The 20,394-nt window shown below is 36.9% G+C and overlaps 1 protein-coding gene across 6 annotated transcripts in view; it reads left to right on the top strand.

Moving 5' to 3' along the window:
• CNOT1 (CCR4-NOT transcription complex subunit 1) overlaps positions 1-20,394 on the top strand; it is an 84,031-nt gene that overhangs the window by 40,770 nt on the left and 22,867 nt on the right. For 2 of the 6 annotated variants that reach the window (XM_005692051.3, XM_013971003.2), the window contains exons 11-24: positions 976-1,146; positions 1,552-1,679; positions 3,865-4,105; positions 5,774-5,893; positions 6,624-6,746; positions 6,917-7,068; positions 11,697-11,847; positions 13,023-13,224; positions 14,213-14,344; positions 15,384-15,508; positions 15,929-16,215; positions 17,094-17,172; positions 19,109-19,339; positions 19,655-19,795. In XM_005692051.3, coding sequence (XP_005692108.1) covers positions 976-1,146; positions 1,552-1,679; positions 3,865-4,105; positions 5,774-5,893; positions 6,624-6,746; positions 6,917-7,068; positions 11,697-11,847; positions 13,023-13,224; positions 14,213-14,344; positions 15,384-15,508; positions 15,929-16,215; positions 17,094-17,172; positions 19,109-19,339; positions 19,655-19,795 — 2,283 coding nt within the window. Of the gene's footprint in view, positions 1-975; positions 1,147-1,551; positions 1,680-3,864; positions 4,106-5,773; positions 5,894-6,623; positions 6,747-6,916; positions 7,069-11,696; positions 11,848-13,022; positions 13,225-14,212; positions 14,360-15,383; positions 15,509-15,928; positions 16,216-17,093; positions 17,173-19,108; positions 19,340-19,654; positions 19,796-20,394 lie in introns of all 6 variants that reach the window. The other 4 variants (XM_005692049.3, XM_013971001.2, XM_005692050.3 and 1 more) reach the window with 2 other exon arrangements.

Here is a 20,394-nt window from a genome sequence, read left to right as displayed (position 1 = left end):
TTTTTTTTTTTCCATTTTGGCCACACAATGTGGCATGCAGGATCTTAGCCCCCCACCCAGGGATCCAACTTGTGCCCATGACATTGGGAGCTCAGAGTCTTAACCACTGGGACACCCACTTAAGACACCAGAGAAGTCCCAAGCACAAAATATTCTTATTGCTTGGTGCAGAGTGTTTGGTAAATGATCTTCTATAAACTTGTTTCCTGTGCTTTGTGTTTCTTTAAGGAATCTCATCGTGCTTTTATGAATACTTTCTCATAAAACATTTTTAAATAGAATTTTTTAGTCATTTTGACAGAAAGAATTTAGATCATTTTTCCTAATGCATACATTGAGATACTTTTAGGGAAGCTCTTTAAGATTGACATTTGGGATAATTGATTTTTCTTTGCCACTTTGTTCCAAAGTAATGAAATCTTACTGTAAAGAAGAGGCATTATTGGGATGGGTGTGTTCATTGCACTAAGTAGAGGAAGAGAGATTTCCCCATTATGTCCTCAGATGTATTCAGAAGTATATCATGAGCTGAAAGGTTGGAGTTGCTTGCTGAAAGATTGGAGTTGCTTGCTGAAAGATTGGAGTTACGTACTAGTAGAGTTGGTTTATTTTGAATATTAAGAATTTGCTTTTCTGAGACTCCTCTGGTGGTCCACTGGTTAAGAATCTGCCTTGCAGTGCTGGAGATACAGATTCGATCCATGGTCACTAAACTAAGATCCCATATGCCACAGGGCAGCTAAGCCCATGTGGTGCAATGAAGACCCAGCACAACCAAAATAAAAATGAAAAAAATTTTTGAAAAGAATATACCTCTTGTAAGACTTTTTGGTAATGCCAGAAAGATTTGGATGATTTTGTGTCTATAATTAGACCATCTTAATTGAGCTAAAGATTTAATGTGACTCTTTGGATAAAGCAGTCAAAATATGTGCACTTTTGTTCTTTAAACTTTGAAGTGCTTTTCTTTTTTAGAATCCGAGTTTGAATTTCAAGGAAGTAACTTATGAACTGGACCATCCTGGGTTTCAAATTCGTGACAGTAAAGGACTTCATAATGTAGTCTATGGCATTCAAAGGGGTCTGGGTATGGAAGTGTTCCCTGTAGATCTCATATACAGACCTTGGAAACATGCAGAAGGCCAGGTAAGTGAATAGTGTGTAGCTATAGAAGACACACAAAATAACAACTAACATAGTGACATCTATCCTTTGATTAAAATATTGTTTTAAAGTAGAATTTGTTTTGCATTGCTCAGAAAAGCAGAGACTCCTGTGAATTTTGAAGAAACATTATTATAGTTTAATATCAGACTCAGCTGAAGTGTAGCAATCAATCGGTTTTCCCAGTATTTTAAGGATGTTTGTCTCCAGGGTCGTCATGCACCTTATTTTGTCTGAATTACCTGTGGTTTTGAAAGAGCAAATAATTAAGATTTTAAAGGGAAATTTCTGATAACCTTAAGATTGAAATTAGCCTTGTTAAAATGTTTCAGTTTTTTAACATCCACAGTCATTTATGGTAGTATTGACTTTTTTCTCTTTTTCCAGCTCTCCTTCATTCAGCATTCCCTTATAAATCCAGAGATCTTCTGTTTTGCCGACTATCCCTGTCATACTGTTGCCACTGATATTCTGAAAGCACCACCAGAGGATGACAATCGAGAAATTGCCACATGGTAAACACTCTTCATCTAGCTTTTCTTGAAAGGATCACTTCTACTTTTTGGAAATATAAGATTAATAGTTAGCCAACTACATAGTTAAAGATTTAAATGAAATGGTACTTTTAGCAAGCCTGCTTACCCTAAATTTTATATAGTAGGATGTTCTTGGGTGAAAAATCTCTATTTAGTCCCCTTATCACTAGATACATCTTTCTTCTTGTAATATCTGCCATTGTATATTTTCTGAAACCATCAGACACGTTGGAAGGAGATTTGTATTTCTCTGTTAGGGTTAAATCCCTTTCTTTTCTCTGTAGATTTTGCTTGCTTGCTTTTGTAAGTGGCTCAAAGTGGCCAACTCATGAAATCTCAAACTTTAAGTTAATTATCTATTTTCTTTGAGTTTCAATTCCAAATTTCTGAGGGAGAATCTGATTGGCTGAGTTGGTTTCTCCTGAAACTTAAGTCATTCCTTTTTGAGGGATGGGTGTGCATTACTATTACAATACACTCATGGCTATAGGGAGTGGGCATGGGCTGTTTTGGTCCTCAAAGACATGTACTTTATAATGTTTTTTCCATTTTTTCCAACCATACTCTACTGGGACACTTTCCCAACATGAACAGATAGTGTTTGGGGGGAGAGGGGAGAGAGGAGGACATGTTGTGGCTGTTAGTTTTAGGACAGTATAAAGCCCTATTGGGCTTGCCAGGTGGCACCAGTAGTAAAGAACCCTCCTGAGAATGCAGGAGACTTAAGAGATGCGGGTTCAATCCCTGGGTTGGGAAGATCCCCTGGAGTAGGAAATGGCAATCCACTCCAGTATTCTTGCCTGGAGAATCCCCATGGATAGAGGACCATGGCAGGCTACAGTCCATAGGGTCACACAGAGTCAGACACAAGTGAAGCGACTTAGCATGCATGCACGCACAAAGCCCTATTGACATCATCTTATAAAACAAAGGATGGTAAACTTTGCCTGTAAAGGGTTTAACATCTGGCTTTGTAGGCCGGATGGTCTCTGTGCAACTACTTAACTCTTAAATTGTAGCACAGTATAAATGTGGGTGTGGCTCTATTCCAGCAAAACAGTATTTATAAAAATTAGGCAGTGTGAGATTGGGCCTGCAAATGTTGTTTGCTGATACCTGTTCTGAAAGAATGACCCAAGCAGTGGGTTTCCCCAGATGTTCAGGTGTAGCCAATGTTGGATCTACTGGGTTGGTTTTTTTTTTTTTTTCCCTCCTGTTAAGACTAATGTGTATAGCAGTGTTTCTTCATTTTATTTTAACAGATAAAGACCTCTTTCCAATATATAAAACTGAAATGTCATGATACAGTTAATAACTTCTTGATACACCTGTATATTCAGGTTTCCCTAATTGTCTCAAAAATGGTTTGTAACAGTTTATATGATTGGGAGTCCAGACAAGGTCTACGTACATAGTTTCTTTCATTCTATAAGTCTTCTTCCTCCTTTTTTTAAAAATATAATTCTTCACCATTGATTTAATGGAAAAGTAGCATCCTATAGTCTTCCCTATGGTATAGGGTATCTATTTCCTCATGGTGTTTAATTTGATCTCTATTCCATAGTTTTTATGGACTAGGATTAGTAAGATTTGAGGCTTGACTAAAGCCAAGCACATTTAGCTTCTTAGGGCAAGAATAATTCATAGGAGGTATTGTTCACTTCTGGACTTGTATGACATCAACAGGGGCACATAAGTTAAAACTGTGTTACCAAAGTAAGTGTTCCAGCTGGGTTTTCTTTTTAAATTGAAATATAGTTGATTTGCAGTGTTGTGTGAGTCAGGCTGTATTTTTATGTAGAATGTTTCTTGTGTTTATGTTTTACTGAATTTTTGACTGTTTCTAAACTCTGATACTGTTTTTTTCACTCGAATCACAAAAAGATTTTCTTGGTGAGGAGGTCCATGGTTATGCAAATGGTCAGTCACATCTGCTCCTTCAACACTTATTTTGTTAATTTGGACGGCTTTTAAAGTTAGTTTGAAAGCATGCCAGCATTATATATTTGAGATGAATCAGCACCAATTTAAATATTCTTCAAATACTAAAAGATGACAGCAACTTGGTTTTATCTTGATAGCTGGTATCATTTATTTGGAAAATGGATTTTGTGTCCTTAGATTTTCACTGACTGACAGATTATCTTATTTCCATTCTTGTTAGGAAGAGCTTGGATTTGATTGAATCTCTGCTAAGGCTTGCAGAGGTAGGGCAATATGAGCAAGTCAAACAGCTCTTCAGCTTCCCTATCAAACACTGTCCAGACATGCTGGTATTGGCCTTATTACAAATCAACACCTCCTGGCACACCTTACGCCATGAACTCATCTCCACTCTGATGCCAATTTTCCTTGGAAACCACCCTAACTCAGCTATAATTTTGCACTATGCATGGCATGGACAGGTAAGATATGACCATTTCTTTGTCTTAATAATCAACATTAAAATTTTTTTTGTTGATTTGTGTTTTGGGTGTACAGCAAAGTGAGTGTTACACGTACACATATTCACTCTTTTAGATTCTGTTCCCATACATGCCGTTACAGGGTATTGAGTAGAGCGTCCTGTGCTGTACAGTAGGTTCTTATTTAGTTATCTGTTTTGTACATAGTAGTGTGTGTATGTCATTCCCAATCCCCGCTCCCCATAACTATGTTAGTTTCCTACATCTGTGATTCTATTTCTGCATAATAGACATTCTTTTGGTGATGTTCAACTAGAGAAATTGTCAACCTTGGAATCCTGACTCTCTTGAGAAAGTCATACTTCCATAAAATTTATCTTTTAGCATCATGTAGGTATTAAGTATAAAACTTGAAAGAGCAAGGAGGCAGGACAATTTAACAAAAAAATTCAGTATTATGAAAACTGTATCACTAGGGTACCAGTACAGAGCTTAATAGAAACAGGAGGTTCTCGTTTTACTTCTTAACAGCAAATGAGAGAATATCACAGATCAATTGAATTGACATAATTTTCCTTAAATTTAAATCCAGCATTTAAATTTTATTTTGGTTCCTGCTGAGTTTTCAAGCCCTTGTGCCCTGCGCGCCCCCCCCCCCATTTTGTAGGATGTATTTGACAAGTAAATACTCTTCTGTCCATTGATCTTCCCCTCCTTCCCAGTAGCCTGCAGATATATATCGAGGCTTTAAGAAAAAGCAGTTGTTTTCCCCTTTATACCAAGTGCCCCTCTAAGATATTCCTGCTATTGTTTGTTATATACCAGATAAAACTTGAAAAACATTAGCCTTGGTCCCATTCCTTTCCTCAGGCCACCTCCATTGCTGGAGACTGAAATCACATGAGAGATAAGAGTTTACAAAGTGTTTATCAAACATTTAACCAGAAGTTTGCAGTGTAGGCCTTCTTAGACTTTTCTCAATACATTTGTGAGAGAGGGCACAGTGAAGGGACATGCATCACCACTCCTGATTAGATACTTGTTCCACTTGGGCTTTCTGTCAGTCTGAGACAGTTACTGAAAAGTGGTTTAGATAGTAGTAGTAATTGCTGTTGCTTCTTTGAGAGACATTAGCTAAATTATCATTCAACTGCAAAGACAGGCTGTTTTCTGCTTAAAAAAATTTTTTTTGAATAATTCTAGAAAATGAGCATTATTGTTTGTGAAAGTAGCTAAATTTAGGATGTACAAACTCTAGTCCCAGAAATACTGAAAAAATATGGCCCTGTGCAACATGAGAGATGATTATCTGAAACTGTTTTGTCTTTATAGGCCAGTAATATGTAATTGAATTTAAAGGATCATGTAAACTTGATGTACCCTCATGTTCACATCATATTTTGCCTTTGAAAATGTTTTATAGGACAGATTTGTTGTAGTGAGTATATGACCTATGGGTTTAGGGATAAGCATCATTTAGAAGATGTGGAAATAATACCCCTCCCCCGGCAACACAAGTCACTGTAATCAATGCTTTATTATTTGCACTGATACAGCTCAATTTTACATGAGTACAGGTGAAGTCAGTGTTTGTAATAGCAGTTGCAACAGCGTATCAAAATCATTAGTAGTGGTATTGCTGTTTAACTCCCTTTTTTATTTTCTTAGGGACAGTCTCCCTCAATCCGCCAACTTATCATGCATGCAATGGCAGAATGGTACATGCGAGGGGAGCAGTATGACCAGGCCAAATTGTCTCGAATACTTGATGTGGCCCAGGACTTGAAGGTGAGCTTGGAGGGACAGAGTAACACTTTATTTATTGATGATAAAAATTCCAAGTGTCTTAGGAATAAGTCATATGTAACTCTAAGCTAGAATGGATGAAATTTAGAGTTTTTCCTTATAGGTAGAAGAGGTTGGAAGAAGAGTGGTTCCTTAGAGGTGTAAAAATGTTTTCATTTACATTTCACTGAGTTTTGTTTGGTCTTCTATGATACTTAAAGGGCTGTTTTAAAGCAAGTGATATTGATATCTTCTTATCTGTGAGATACAATTTTTGGAGAAACTGGTTGGCTGTCTACTCTTCTACAGATTTCATCAGCATTAACGGATTCTTTTGACAAATAGTCTGATTCTTGATGTCTTTGATGTACACAGTACTGGTGTTGTAGTTGTACTTAGGTTAGAGGAAGCCTGAGTTTAGATTTTTTTTTTTAATGGATAAAGATAATTTTTCATGCTTTGTGTTTTGCTTTGCTTTAGGTTTATTTGAAAAAACACAGGGTAAAGTTTATTGTGAAGGTAAAGTCATGTGTTTGTCTTTGAAATGTGATCGTATAGTTAGGGACAAGTGTTACCATTGATACACACTAAGCTGTTTAAAAAATTTTGATTAAGAAAATATTAGCAATGTTTATTTAGACTTGTTTGTGAAAATAAAAACTGGAAACAGAAAATAGGACAGAAAAGTCACTCAATTGCTTGACTCGTAGTTTCTAATATTCTTTTTCTTTAGGCTTTGTCAATGCTGCTAAATGGTACTCCATTTGCCTTTGTTATTGACCTTGCTGCACTTGCTTCACGTCGTGAATACCTCAAACTTGACAAGTGGCTCACAGATAAAATTCGAGAGCATGGAGTAAGTGGGATTGTCCATTTATTACTGCTTTTAAGTTTTGATGGTCAAGATAACTGAAGAAAATGGCAATGAAAATGTTATTACTATATTCTGGAGTTGAGTTGTAGTGCTTAGTCTGAAATCAATTAATGGTGAGTTTCAAATACACTGAAAGACTTTCTCGTTTTCAGGAGCCTTTTATCCAGGCTTGTATGACTTTTTTAAAGAGACGGTGTCCTTCTATTTTGGGTGGACTTGCCCCAGAGAAAGATCAGCCCAAAAGTGCTCAACTTCCTCCAGAAACCCTGGCGACAATGTTGGCCTGTTTACAAGCTTGTGCAGGGTAAGAAGAGTATTTAATACTGGAACTGGATTGTGTGGATAATTGTTGATTTGAGAAAGAGGGTTTGAATGATTAAAAATGATAGCACTTAAGGTAATCCAGTGGGTTTTAAGTCCAAAGTACTATACTACTGAAATATGAGATCTGTTTGAATTAATTTTTTAATGTGTGGTGTGAGATAGGATCCCAAATGCATGGTTTTACATGTGAATAGTCGTTTGTTGAAGAGACTGGTCTTTCCGTTTGGAACTATCTTCTGAAAAATCAGTTGCACATAATATGAGTTTATTCTGGGCTCTTAGTTCTATTCCATTGATCTGTATGCCTGTCCTTATGCCAGTACCACATTGTGTTGATAACTTTCACTTTTAAGTAAATTTTTAAATTGAAGTATTGAGTTCTCCAACTTTGCTCTCTACTTCTCCAAAATTGTTTTGGTCATTCTGGGTTCCTTAATTTTCAGAAGAATCTTAGGGTCAGCTTGTCCATTTCTACAGAGAAATTACATAGCCCAGTGGGATTTTGATAAGGATTACGTTGAATCTTTAGATCACCTCGGGGGATAGTGCCATTTTAATAGTATTAAGTCTTCCAGTTAACAGATCTAAGATATCTTCCCATTTCTTTACCTTTCTCTAATTTTTTTCAGTGATGTTTGCATTTCTTTAATCATGCTTTTTGCTGGATATTTGATACAAGTCATGGTATCTGAATAGAGAGGTGGTATTTTTTTTTGGTCTAATTGTTCTTGTTTGAACCGCCAGTCTAAAGTTGAATAGACGTGAGAACAGACAGCCTAATCTTGTTGCTGATTTAGGAGGAAAGTATCCAGTGTTTGACCATTAGCTATAATGTTAGTTATGGGTTTTATAGTTATGTTTCACATTGAAGGGAGTTACCTTATCTTCTGTTTCTAGTTAGTTTGGTTATATGTGTGTGTGCTGCATGTCTTATTTGTGGTTGAAAGCTGGAAAGTTTAATAAGGCAATTCTCAAAATCACAATTCTCGAAAACCCACTCAAGGATTTTTTGTTTTGTTAATGTTCTTTTCTGAACGAATTCAGTAATATCTGTATTCTTTGTCCTCGTTGGTCACTGATATCTCTGGATAAGCTTTGTTGTTAGCTAAGATTGGAGGTTTTGTTAAACTAAACTCTGGAATCAGTAAGCTATTCTTTACCCTGTGATTCTGTGTGCTATGTCCAGGTACATCTTTAACCCTAAGTTGGTCTCTTGACAAGTCCACTTTGGTATTCACTTGCTTCTTAGTCAGAACCTGAAGGTTGGCTTGAAGTGAACTTGGGCTTGAACCTAAGAACTTGGGCCTTCTTAGGTCTTTCACGGCAGGGGCACAGCTTTAGATGCTAGCACAACCCTACACACACACCGTCATGCCTTCTAGATTCCTGGGGAAATGGGAGAGCTTTTCAGATTTCCACCCATGGGAATCATCTGAAGTTTTCCTTTTAAACTTTTCGTTAGCCTGTTGTTTGGTCAGACTGTTATCTTCTACACCTTAGGCATTCAGGAAGTTAAAACAATGACCTTTAAAATGTTTTCTGCAGATAACCATGGGAAAGAGTTTATTTGCCCTGAGTCAGTTCTTAGGTCCAGTATAGACAACCCGGCCATTGTGGTCTCACAGGGAATCCTCAGATAGGTGAAATAATGATTATAAATGTCAACCCACTCCAGTATTCTTGCCTGGAGAATCCCATGGACAGCGGAGCCTGGTGGGCTACCGTCCACGGGGTCGCAAAGAGTCGGACGTGACTGAGCGACCTCACTTTTCTCTGAGAATGAACTTTAAAGATGTTTCAGCCCAGTTCTGAGCCCTCTTGATCTGGTGGTTGTCAGGTTGCTTGCTGGTTTTCACTGTGATTGTGTTTTAATTTTGAGTGAAGTGTCACAGTTGGGCAAATTAAGATGTCATAAAGCTTGCTGTTGTTACCAAGAAGTAATCATCCTTCTGGAAGAAAAATTCCCCTCATGTTTTTTTTTTTTTTTCCCTTGGCCACTCTGCGCTGCTCTACCTGGGATTGATCCCTGGCTCCAGCAGTGAAATGAAAGCAAGAAATCTTAACTCCTGGACTGACAGGGAATTCCTTCCCTTGACTGTTTTAAAGCCTTTTGGTTCATTTCTAGAGTTCTGGAAAAATTAACTCCTACCTTTTTTTGGCTAGTTTTTAGTGTTGTAGTTGGTTTTATGGAGGAGAGAATATTTAGAGGTCTTTACTCCGCCATCCTCCCTTTTGTTCTGTCCTATATATTCTTTTTTGTAACTTCTGAAGCATAGTAAAGTGAATACCTGTGTGATTCTCAAAGGGGAAAACTAGTAGCATTTCAGTAGAGAACTCTGGATCTGACATTTACGACATTAATTTATTGGTCAGGGGGTCGCCAGCTCCATTCTACACATGCCTCATGATAAAAAGCCGTTGAGAAGAACATTGTGTAAGTTATGTGGTAATCTCGCTGTCAGTACATGCAAAATACAAAGTAGCAGACAAACACAATCAAGGGACACTGTATAAAAACAAAAAATTGGCTTCTACGTTTTTTAAAAAAATCAAGTTTAAGAAAGAGAAATAAAAGTTGATAAATTCTTGACAGTTTAAAGAAGCAAAAGAGATGTGACAACTCAGTGCAGTGGGTTCTCATCCAAGGGGTAAAAAAGAGCGTTGAGGACATTCTGGGAATAATTGATGTAATTTCAATCTGGCCTATTTTATCCTTACCCAGCTTGTGTTGGATTTCATGATTGTTGTTTAACAAGGTTATGTAAGAAAATGCCCTTGTTCTTAGAAAACAGGCAATAAAGTATTTAGGGATAAAAGACACGTGATGTATCTAATCTAAAATGTTTTGGAGAGAAGTGGATATTATAGAAAAAATGGTTAAATAAATAGGGTAAAATGTAGCTAATTGGTGAGTGAAGCATTTATGGGAGTTCCTTCTACTACTCTGGTCTCTTAAGTTTGGAATTTTGTCAGCTATGGCAAGTTCTGAAATAGCAAGGAATAATATTTCAATTAACCATTTTTATCAATCATAAGATACACAGTTTTAATATTGTAACATCTTTGAAATGATAATTCATCTCATTGGTGACCTCTTACAATTAGAATTAACCCAGTTAATTTTGTAGAGCATGTAAAAATGATGGTGTGGCTTACAATTGAAGGTGTTTTGTGTTGAATACAATATGATAATTATTATCTGTTACTTGTAGCCATTAACCCAGGGCATGGCATAGATATCTTTAAAACAGTTTTCCTTTTAATTTAAAGGTGTTTTTTTTGTTTTTGTTTTTTTTTTTGAGAAGGCGATGGCACTCCACTCCAGTACTCTTGCCTGGAAAATCCCATGGACAGAGGAGCCTGGTGGGCTGCCGTCCATGGGGTTGCCAAGAGTTGGACACGACTGAGTGACTTCACTTTGACTTCTCACTTTCATGCATTGGAGAAGGAAATGGCAACCCACTCCAGTGTTCTTGCCTGGAGAATCCCAGGGATGGGGGAGCCTGGTGGGCTGCTGTCTATGGGGTCGCACAGGGTCAGACACAACTGAAGCGACTTAGCAGCAGTAGCAGCAGCACTCTACTAAACAGATGTTTTGTGCCTTACTGAACTAGTACCTATTTGTGAATGTTCAGTTTGTTTTCACTATATATCACGAATAATGTTCCAATGAATAGCATTTTGCATCCATGTCTTTGCCATTGTATTTTTGGGCCCACTAGAAGTGGAATTGTTAGGTTAAAGGGAAATGGCATATGCAGTTTTGTTAGGTGCTATAAAATTTTTCTCCATAGCAAGTTTTCCATTTATTATAACCAGAGGCAGTTGGTCTATTTCCCCATAGTTTTGTGCTTATCTGAAAAATAATTTGTTTGTTTTGGCTGTGCCTCATGGCATGTGAGATGTTAGTTCCCCGACCAGGGATTGAACCTATACCCACTGAAGTGGAAGCTCAGAGTCTTAACCAGTGGTCCTCCAGAGAATTCTCTGAACTGTTTAATATAGAGTTTTATTTGGTACTTTTAATATCCTAATCTGTCCTCTCCCTCCCCTCAGAAACAACTTTCTTGTCTGAGTGACTGCTTTTACTTTTTAGAGTCAACAGTATGATTAAGAATTTAGAGGGTAAGATCTAAGACAGTAGGAAGTTTGCATAGCATTTATGAGGAAGGTGGATTTTCCTGTCAAACATACAGCCTATTTCACATTTTAGAAGTCAGTTTTTTACGTGCTTGCCTAATACAGTTACTGAATACGTGTATGGCATTTTTAAAGATTGTTTATCTGTTTTCTTTGATAATGTCCACTTTTGTGCATTATTTTTGATGAAGTAGTTGAGGATATGGAATGTTTCTTAGAGCGGTATTTCAAAACATATGGGCAGCACTGTACCCAAACCTGGTCAGTTTCAGAGGTATTAAGAAATATTTTCACAAGAAAGGCAGTGCTCAGAAAATCTTGGTGATTAATGACAGATGCAGAGACATGGGATATGGTGGAAATTGAGCCATAGGTTCCAGCAAGTTTTCTATTTATTAGAAATCCAGATTTGTTTGTTTAGGTGTTCTAGGGAATAATTAATATTTTTCACTTTTCGTGTCTCTTCAGGAGTGTTTCTCAGGAGTTATCAGAAACCATCCTCACCATGGTGGCCAATTGCAGTAACGTTATGAACAAGGCTAGGCAACCACCGCCGGGAGTTATGCCAAAAGGACGCCCTCCTAGTGCTAGCAGCTTGGACGCCATTTCTCCCGTTCAGGTAAATGAGCACTACATTTGGTACCTTTCCATTTGGTCATAGATTTGAAATAGAATAAACTTCTGCATCATCATTAATATTCTACTCAAAGGAGATTTTTGTCTGAATTTATTACATTTTAGATAACTGCATGTCTAGTATCCACTTAAAGGAGATCTGTAAATAGGCATTGTGGTTGAGAATAGATTTGAATCATTAAACAGACTATGAGAGGAAAGATACAAAACAACTTAGTTAGGTATATGGTGAGGGCTTCTTTTTAAAATAAGAATAACAGACTTGAGAAATAAGCACTGCCTTTGAACCTGATGTGTCTTGTTTGTAGCTTCACGGGCCAAGCAACAGTGCTAGAGCATAAGGACTTGTTATAACTGGGGCTCTTCAGCTCTCAACTGAACTGCTCTTTTAAAAACAAGGTACATTTAAGTTACTCCCTGACACCAACCACCCCCTTCTCTCTGGGAGCAACATATTCCGCTTCTATTTTCAGCTGCATTGAATGGCAGGTTGGGGTTTATTTTAAAAAAGAGCATTTAGGGAACCACTTCAGTGACCACTTTATAAAAGGCATATCATATATTATTTTCTATAGTCACAGAAGTCTGAAATAATGTCACAAACTCAGAAGTTTGGAAGTGCAGTTATTAGATATTTTATAAAATCTTTTGGTATGAATAGTATACCTTGTTTTTTGTTTTTTAAATTAGAGCTGATCTCCAACCCCAAGATTCTCAAAGTTTGACAAGATTTGTTTTGACTAGATTTCTAATTTCTAATGCTTTTGTTGTATTAAAAGTTAATTTAATTGAGATTTGTTTATAATAAAGGGGCCTATTGGAAATTATAAGGATTGCCCCATGTCACTACTAAATATTTAGTAGTACAGCCTCAGAGAACTTCATCTGAAATGTTATTTTTGAAGTTTTATAGCCCTTATATTGTGGCTCTGGTTCTTTGGCAAGGACTCTTTAAACCTGCTATATCACAGATTGTGTGATATAGTTGTGATATATTAAGAAAAATGACTGGTACACTTGATTTGGGGATTAAGCATCATCATGTTTTGCAGTTTATTAAGCATTTGAAGAGCTATTGCTAAAGATTGCTTTACCTGTGTCATTTATCTGCCTTTGCTTGAACTGTGTTTAATACGTTTTTATAATGTTTTTCTTTAGATTGACCCTCTTGCTGGAATGGCATCTCTTAGTATAGGTGGTTCAGCTGCCCCTCACACCCAGAGTATGCAGGGCTTTCCTCCAAATTTGGGTTCTGCATTCAGTACCCCACAGTCACCAGCAAAAGCATTTCCACCCCTTTCAACCCCAAATCAGACAACTGCATTCAGTGGTATTGGAGGACTTTCATCACAGCTTCCAGGTAAGAGGAGTGGTGGGTAGGGGTACAGATTATTTGTAAGCATCATTGTGCCTTAGTGTATATAAAGTGTTCTGAGTCACTGTGATAAAGGAAAAGTGCTTAAACTAAATTGTGAAAGTTGTTTTTACATCCAGAGCTGGGAAGAGATAAACATTATTACATTAATTTAGTCAAATTGTAATGAGGATATTTATACTTATAAATTTTTTAGTTGAGTTATTCAGTAAGGATTCTATTACCACATGATACTATAAACAGTAACAAGTTTGTTAATCACGTTCTAAAGAACTTGGGCTTAGATCAAAACTCACAGCTTTATAAATTCATATATCAGATTCAGGTATATGTCCTGCCTTTTTGCACCTACCTTGAAAATGATAGGAAATCAGTAGAACTTTCCCACATATTTTGGCTTTTAACTTAACGTGGAAGTACAGTTTACATTTTCCTCCATAGTACTGACATGTTTCTCCTAAGCTGTTTGTACCTTTTATTGCCACAGTATAAGTTTAGAGTACTAAAACCTAATTGGTGAAATGTTGTAATAACTTGGGTTTCCCTGATAGCTCAGTTGGTAAAGAATCCGTCTGCAGTGCAGGAGACCCCGGTTTGATTCCTGTGTCAGGAAGATCCGCGGGAAAAGGGATAGGCTACCCACTCCAGTATTCTTGGGCTTTCCTGGTGGCTCAGCTGGTAAAGAACCTGCCTGCAATGTAGGAGACCTGGGTTCGAGCCCTAGGTTGGGAAGATCCCCTGGAGAAGGGAAGGGCTACCCACTCCAGTTTTCTGGCCTGGAGAATTCCATGGCAGCCTGACTGGTATAGAAACTGGGGCTCTTGGACTGACTGCAGTGTAATAACTCAGTTATGTAACCTAGTTGCAACTGAGTTAACAAAAGACCATGACTTTTTAATTAAGAATTTGTGTCTTTGAGAAAGTCAAGAAGATGAGTAATGATAAGACTTTTGGCTGCCTTCATTCTCTCTAGTAGGTGGTCTTGGCACAGGCAGCCTGACTGGTATAGGAACTGGGGCTCTTGGACTCCCTGCAGTGAATAGCGATCCTTTTGTACAGAGGAAACTGGGCACCTCTGGACTGAACCAGCCTACATTCCAGCAGAGTAAGATGAAACCTTGTAAGTGGTAGTGTTGTCTGTGATTGTGAAGTGTGACTGATACATATATAACTTACATGTCCAATTTATTGTCCCCAGAGATAGATGGACAATAACATTGACTTTGTCTTAATATGTTGTTATAAGGCCATTGTGTTGATATGCCTCCTAGATCGGCGGGAGTATCATGAATTTAAATTTTTAAAACAAAAATTTGAGGTATTATTCCACCTTTCATCCTGGATTGTCAGAACAAGGTGACAGTTAAGAGGTAGCATTCTTCAAGGTGTTATCCTAAGAGTGAGGAGCAAAGTAAAGAAACCTTTTTTGTTTTTTAAACAAATCAAGAGCAGCCAGGAAAATCTCAGATTTCTGTTTCAGTTTTGCCAGTTTATAAAGTAAATAACTATACTTTAATGTTATAACTTTATGATATATAAGTACATATAATTATTGCCATATATGTTAAAAAAGCAAATTTTAAACTTTTAATCTCCTTTAGTAAGGTATTTAAAAGTCATAGGAGTCTTCTTTGTAAATACATACATATCATTGACTTATAAATGTCCTTGTCATTGGGACTGAATATTCATTATCCAAGGTTTGAAAGTATACAACCTGATTGAAAATGTTAGTGTGAAAGGCTTGTCTGAATGTTGTTTTGTAGCATGCTTTGTGTTTCTATCAATGTGTCATGCATATGCATTGGTAATTCTTACATGTAAGAGGTGATAAAGTAACCTTGAATGAGGTTATATTGAGGGTAAGTGCATTATAAATTTGAACCTAGTGAACTTTCATGGTGTGAAAAGTCCCTATATAAAGTACTGAGATAGAACTGTGATTGTAAGGCAGTTTTGTTAAAATCTCTTGTGTCCTTAGAGCAGTTGAATATTGAAACTTGACCCCTTTAACACATCATTTTAGGTTTTTTTTTTTCTTCTTAAAATTCAAACTACATTAGTCTCTCTGGCTCTGTGTGCTTAATGTGGGGGAGTAAAGGAAGAGCCTAAATGCCCACTGTTTGCTTTTCTGTTTTTAACAGCCGACTTGTCTCAGGTGTGGCCAGAGGCAAATCAGCACTTTAGTAAAGAGATAGATGATGAAGCAAACAGCTATTTCCAGAGAATATATAATCACCCACCACATCCAACCATGTCTGTTGATGAGGTGAGTGTCTAGAATGATATAATTCTTTATGGTTTAGGTAAATCTTAAATAAATGCCTCTTTCAAAGTGAAATATAACACCTAGTGTTTTGATATGTCTCTTTAATATTTATCTCAAGCTCAGTTTATTGTTAAATATTCTGCTTATCAATTAAGAATATTTGAGGAGTGCATTCCCTGGTAGCTCAGCTGATAAAGAATCTGCCTGCAGTGCAGGAGACCCAGGTTTGATTCCTGGGTTGGAAAGATCCCCTGGAGAAGGCAAAGGCTACTCACTCCAGTATTCTGACCTGGAGAATTCCACAGACTATATATAGTCCATGGGGTTACAGAGAGTTGGACATGACTCAGCAACTTTCACTTCACTTTCTTAATAATGGTTTCCTTTATGTATATATGATTTTTGTCTTGCTTTTTCCAGGTATTAGAAATGCTACAGAGATTTAAAGATTCTACCATAAAGAGGGAAAGAGAAGTATTTAACTGTATGCTGAGGAACTTGTTCGAAGAATATCGGTTCTTCCCCCAATATCCTGATAAAGAGTTACATATAACAGCTTGCCTGTTTGGTGGGATAATCGAAAAAGGACTGGTCACTTACATGGCATTAGGTTTGGCCCTACGATATGTTCTTGAAGCCTTACGCAAGCCTTTTGGATCCAAAATGTATTATTTTGGGATTGCTGCACTAGATAGATTTAAAAATAGGTGAGTGGATAGGTTTTCTGTGAAGGTTCTCTCTTTTAATGAAAGGAGAAACAGTAGCTTGCTTTTCAGCTAATTCTTCTATGCCTTATATGTGTATTAAGTAACCTTAATGACTGTATGAAGTAAAAGGAAGAAGTGAAAACAGTTCGTTGTATTTACCAAATAAGTGGTTGGAAAAATATAAAATGGCAGGTTTTTTTGGTTTGTTTACTGAACTATACTTTATAATACGTGAAAGTCAGTATTTTAGGTTAATAGGTCTTTGAAATTCAAACAGTCATGTAACCACCACCACTACCACCACAGTCAAAATACTGAATATTTTCATCACCCTCAAGAAGTTCCCTTACTTCCCCTTTGTAATTAACTTTCTCACACATCTAACCTCTGGCAATCCCTGATTGGATTTGTCTGGGTTTTCCAGAGTACTATCTAAATGGAGTCCTACACAATATATATGAGTTTGACTTCTTAACACTGAGCAGATGCTTCCAAGATTTACCTATGTTACTGCATGTTTCAGTTTCTTTTTATTGCAGAATAGTATTCTATTGTATGGGTTCATTAGCAAGCTGGTTTTCTCTTCACCTGTTCATGAACATTTGGAATTCAGCTAGCTGGAAAGATAGTAGTTTTAGTGGCTCATTGTAATCTTAAGTAAAACAAATCCTTTAAAATACAAGGTTTTTTTGATACAGAAAGGGTGAAGTTCACATTTTCCCTCTCTTCTTTGTTCTTCCTTTTGGCATTCTCCTCAAATAAGGTATTTCAAAGGTAGAAATGGGAGAAATGGCCTAGATTAGCTTTTGAAAAATTTGAAATTGTATTGCCTCTGTTCTTACATGAAATGGTAAATGAATAAATGTTTTTGTTGACAGATTGAAGGACTATCCCCAGTATTGTCAGCACTTGGCTTCAATCAGTCACTTTATGCAATTTCCACATCATTTACAGGAGGTAAGTATCTTCAGCACCTAAGTAATTGAAGGGTTTATCTGTTTTAATTTGGATTTATTGCAACGGCATTAAGATTGCCAAATGATTTTTCTGACATAGGTATATATATTATTTGTTGCTTGTTTTGTAGTTTAACCCTGAAAAAATAGGAATTTTATATTTTGTGAGCAGCGGTTTTGCTTGATTTGATAAAAGGCTTTTGCTAGTTCTTTTAGCCTAATAATTATATCAAGGAGTAGAAATCTTTCACTGTTAACCAAGAATCCCTGGCTGAGTCTAAAAATATAAGTTGTTCCTCTGATTTAGATGTTAATTTAGAGCTATTTGTTTCTGTTGTTGTTTGTGTTTTTTGTTTGTTTTGGTTTGGTTTTGGGGGGCTGCTCTGTGTGGCTTGTGGGATCTTAGTTCCCTGACTAGGGATTGAACCTGGCCCATGACAGTGAAAGCGCCCAGCCCTAACCACTGGACCGCCAGGAAATTCCCCAAACCTGTTGCATATAAAAGTTTTTAGATCAGTGTTTCTTAAAAATACAGCCTTCTTAAACTATTTGTTTAGATTCCTTCGAGGTTAAAAAGGAGACAGTCTGTAAGGAAATGGACCTAGAGAATATTTTAAACCATGTTATGTGACTATTCTTGAAATTTGTAAATATTTCTTTAATGGTTGATTTTACATGATTACTAAATATTCACACTTTCATCTTACCTTTGGTCAAAGCTTACAGAGAAAAAGAAAAGAAAGCTGATTAATCTCTGTTAACTTTATTTTATTTTTTTCAGTACAAAGCAGATGAACTCCTTTGTAAGATCATATTTTAAGAAATCAGATCAGAATTTGAACTGATTTTAATTCTGTAGTGTAGTTTAATCCAGCACTTTCTACCTCATTCCACTGGGTTTGTTTGTAGGAGTGCAGAGTATCATTATGATGGTTTAGCCTCGGAAACTATAGCGTGGGAGGCAGGAGTATATTCATGCCTATTGAGGGGTTTTGGAGGGCTATGCCAAAATTATGGCACTGAAAACTAGACAAGAAAGGAGAGTTTGAAAAGCTTGGATGGGAAGTCACAGGCTGCTACAATCAGATGAGCATGAAATTCAGATCTGGGACCTTGAAAGACTAGAGAGGGAGAATAAGGGAGATGGTATGAAAATGATCACACTAACAGTGATCCTGAGTTCCCACTTTAACACATTTATTACCCAGAGAAGAGGAGAGAAGTCATTCTTTATATTTCAGTTTAAAGGGCTGTATTTTTCCTTCTTGAAAATGTCTCCTTTTTTTAATAAAGTTAGGTATATATACATAGGTACTAGTTTTTGGTCGGGAACAAGCTGTTGGTAATAGTATCAGGAAGGCTGTGTCAGTCTTGTAATTTGTGTGGGAGAAGGAATTTTTTTGGACTGGGAAATGAGGAGGAGAGGGATGAAACTTATCCTAGAACATTGCTTACCCTTCAGTTGGCTAGGTGGTATAAATTGTTCTTGTTTTGTGCTGTTAGCTTTACTGAGAGGGAACTCACACTGCAGTGTTATTTAGGCTATGGTTTTTTTTCATTAGCATCCAATAGAAATCAGTTTATTATATAAATTTTAGAACCTTTAAGTTTACTTATGTAAAGGAATTTAAGGAAATTTATAGGCAAGCATTTGTGGCTACCTTTTTACAACTTGTTTTGTTAACTGGTTCTCTTATAAATACTTAAGCATAGTAACATTTTAGCTTTATTTCTTCAGAAGTTTGTGGTATCCACTTACATATTACACATATGGGGATATGCACCAGAATGGGGCAAGATATAAGGGAGACAGATAAACCAGAAGAGTGCTCTGAAATGATTTCCAGTCTCTCAGAAGTGAAGGGAGTTTAATTCAAGTATTTCAGTTTCTGTTAAGAATTCTTATTTAATGTGTTTTTCTCTCTCTACCCCTATAGTATATTGAGTATGGACAGCAATCTAGAGATCCTCCTGTGAAAATGCAGGGCTCTATCACAACCCCTGGAAGTATTGCACTGGCTCAAGCCCAGGCCCAGGCCCAGGTTCCAGCAAAAGCTCCCCTTGCTGGCCAGGTTAGCACTATGGTAACCACCTCAACAACCACCACTGTTGCTAAAACGGTTACAGTCACCAGGCCAACTGGAGTCAGCTTTAAGAAAGATGTGCCAGTAAGTAGGTCTACTTTCTTTGTTGTATTTGTTGTTGCGTTGCAATATATCCAGTAGTGAGCATGTACCTTATTATAAATAACACATGCCTATTAAAAAAGCATGAAAGATCAGCATTTCTCCCTTTACCACCCTAATTTCCCACATGCAGCCCCCATGAATAGTTCAGTACATGTTCTTGCCAGCACTTCAAGTGCACAGTTGTACATACCGTATGTATGCTATATACTAAAGGAATCTGTGTACATACCCCACCCCTAGGATTTGTCTAGTAAGGATTTCAGTTTGTTAATTTTATGTATTTTATTTCTTTAGCCTTCTATTAATACAACAAATATAGATACATTGCTTGTGGCCACAGATCAAACTGAGAGAATCGTAGAGCCCCCAGAAAATATCCAGGAGAAAATTGCTTTTATCTTCAACAACCTCTCCCAGTCAAATATGACACAAAAGGTGAGTCTGAAGTAATAGTTTATATATCACTACAAATGTTCTCTGTTGTTTTTCTTGATGGATTGGGGGATTCATATTTGATATTCTCTATCCTTTTTAATCTTTAAAGGTGGAGATAATAGAATCAAAATGAAGGGAACTTGGATATACAACTAGTGGTTGTAGATTCTGTAGATGTTAAATAGCACTGATTTTATTTATTTATGCCACATGGCATGACACATATGTGAGATCTTAGTTCCCTGACCAGGGATCGAACCAAACTCACACTCCCTTTAGTGGAAGCGCAGCCTCTTAATCACTGAACTTCTAGGGAAGTCCCAAATAGTATTGTTTTCCAGTGAGTTACAGGCTTTTTGAAGTAAGCTTGAAAATGATTTCATGATGGGAATTTCATTTGTATTTGCAGTCCCAATTCACATCCTCCCAGAGATCATTAACAGCTTGTGAAAAGAATTGATGCTTGTCTTACAAGATTATATCTAAGATAATACTTGGAAATGTCTGTTTTCGTCAGTACTAATTAGCCTAAACAAAAGGGTTTGAAATGTAATTTATAATGCAAGTACTGTCTTTGAGAATCTCATCATAATTGATTA

Source organism: Capra hircus, chromosome 18 (genome assembly GCF_001704415.2).
Source record: "Capra hircus breed San Clemente chromosome 18, ASM170441v1, whole genome shotgun sequence".
Classification (NCBI taxonomy): domain Eukaryota; kingdom Metazoa; phylum Chordata; class Mammalia; order Artiodactyla; family Bovidae; genus Capra; species Capra hircus.
The sequence above is the reverse complement of the archived record's forward strand: the minus strand, read 5'-3'. Positions and strand labels throughout refer to the sequence as shown.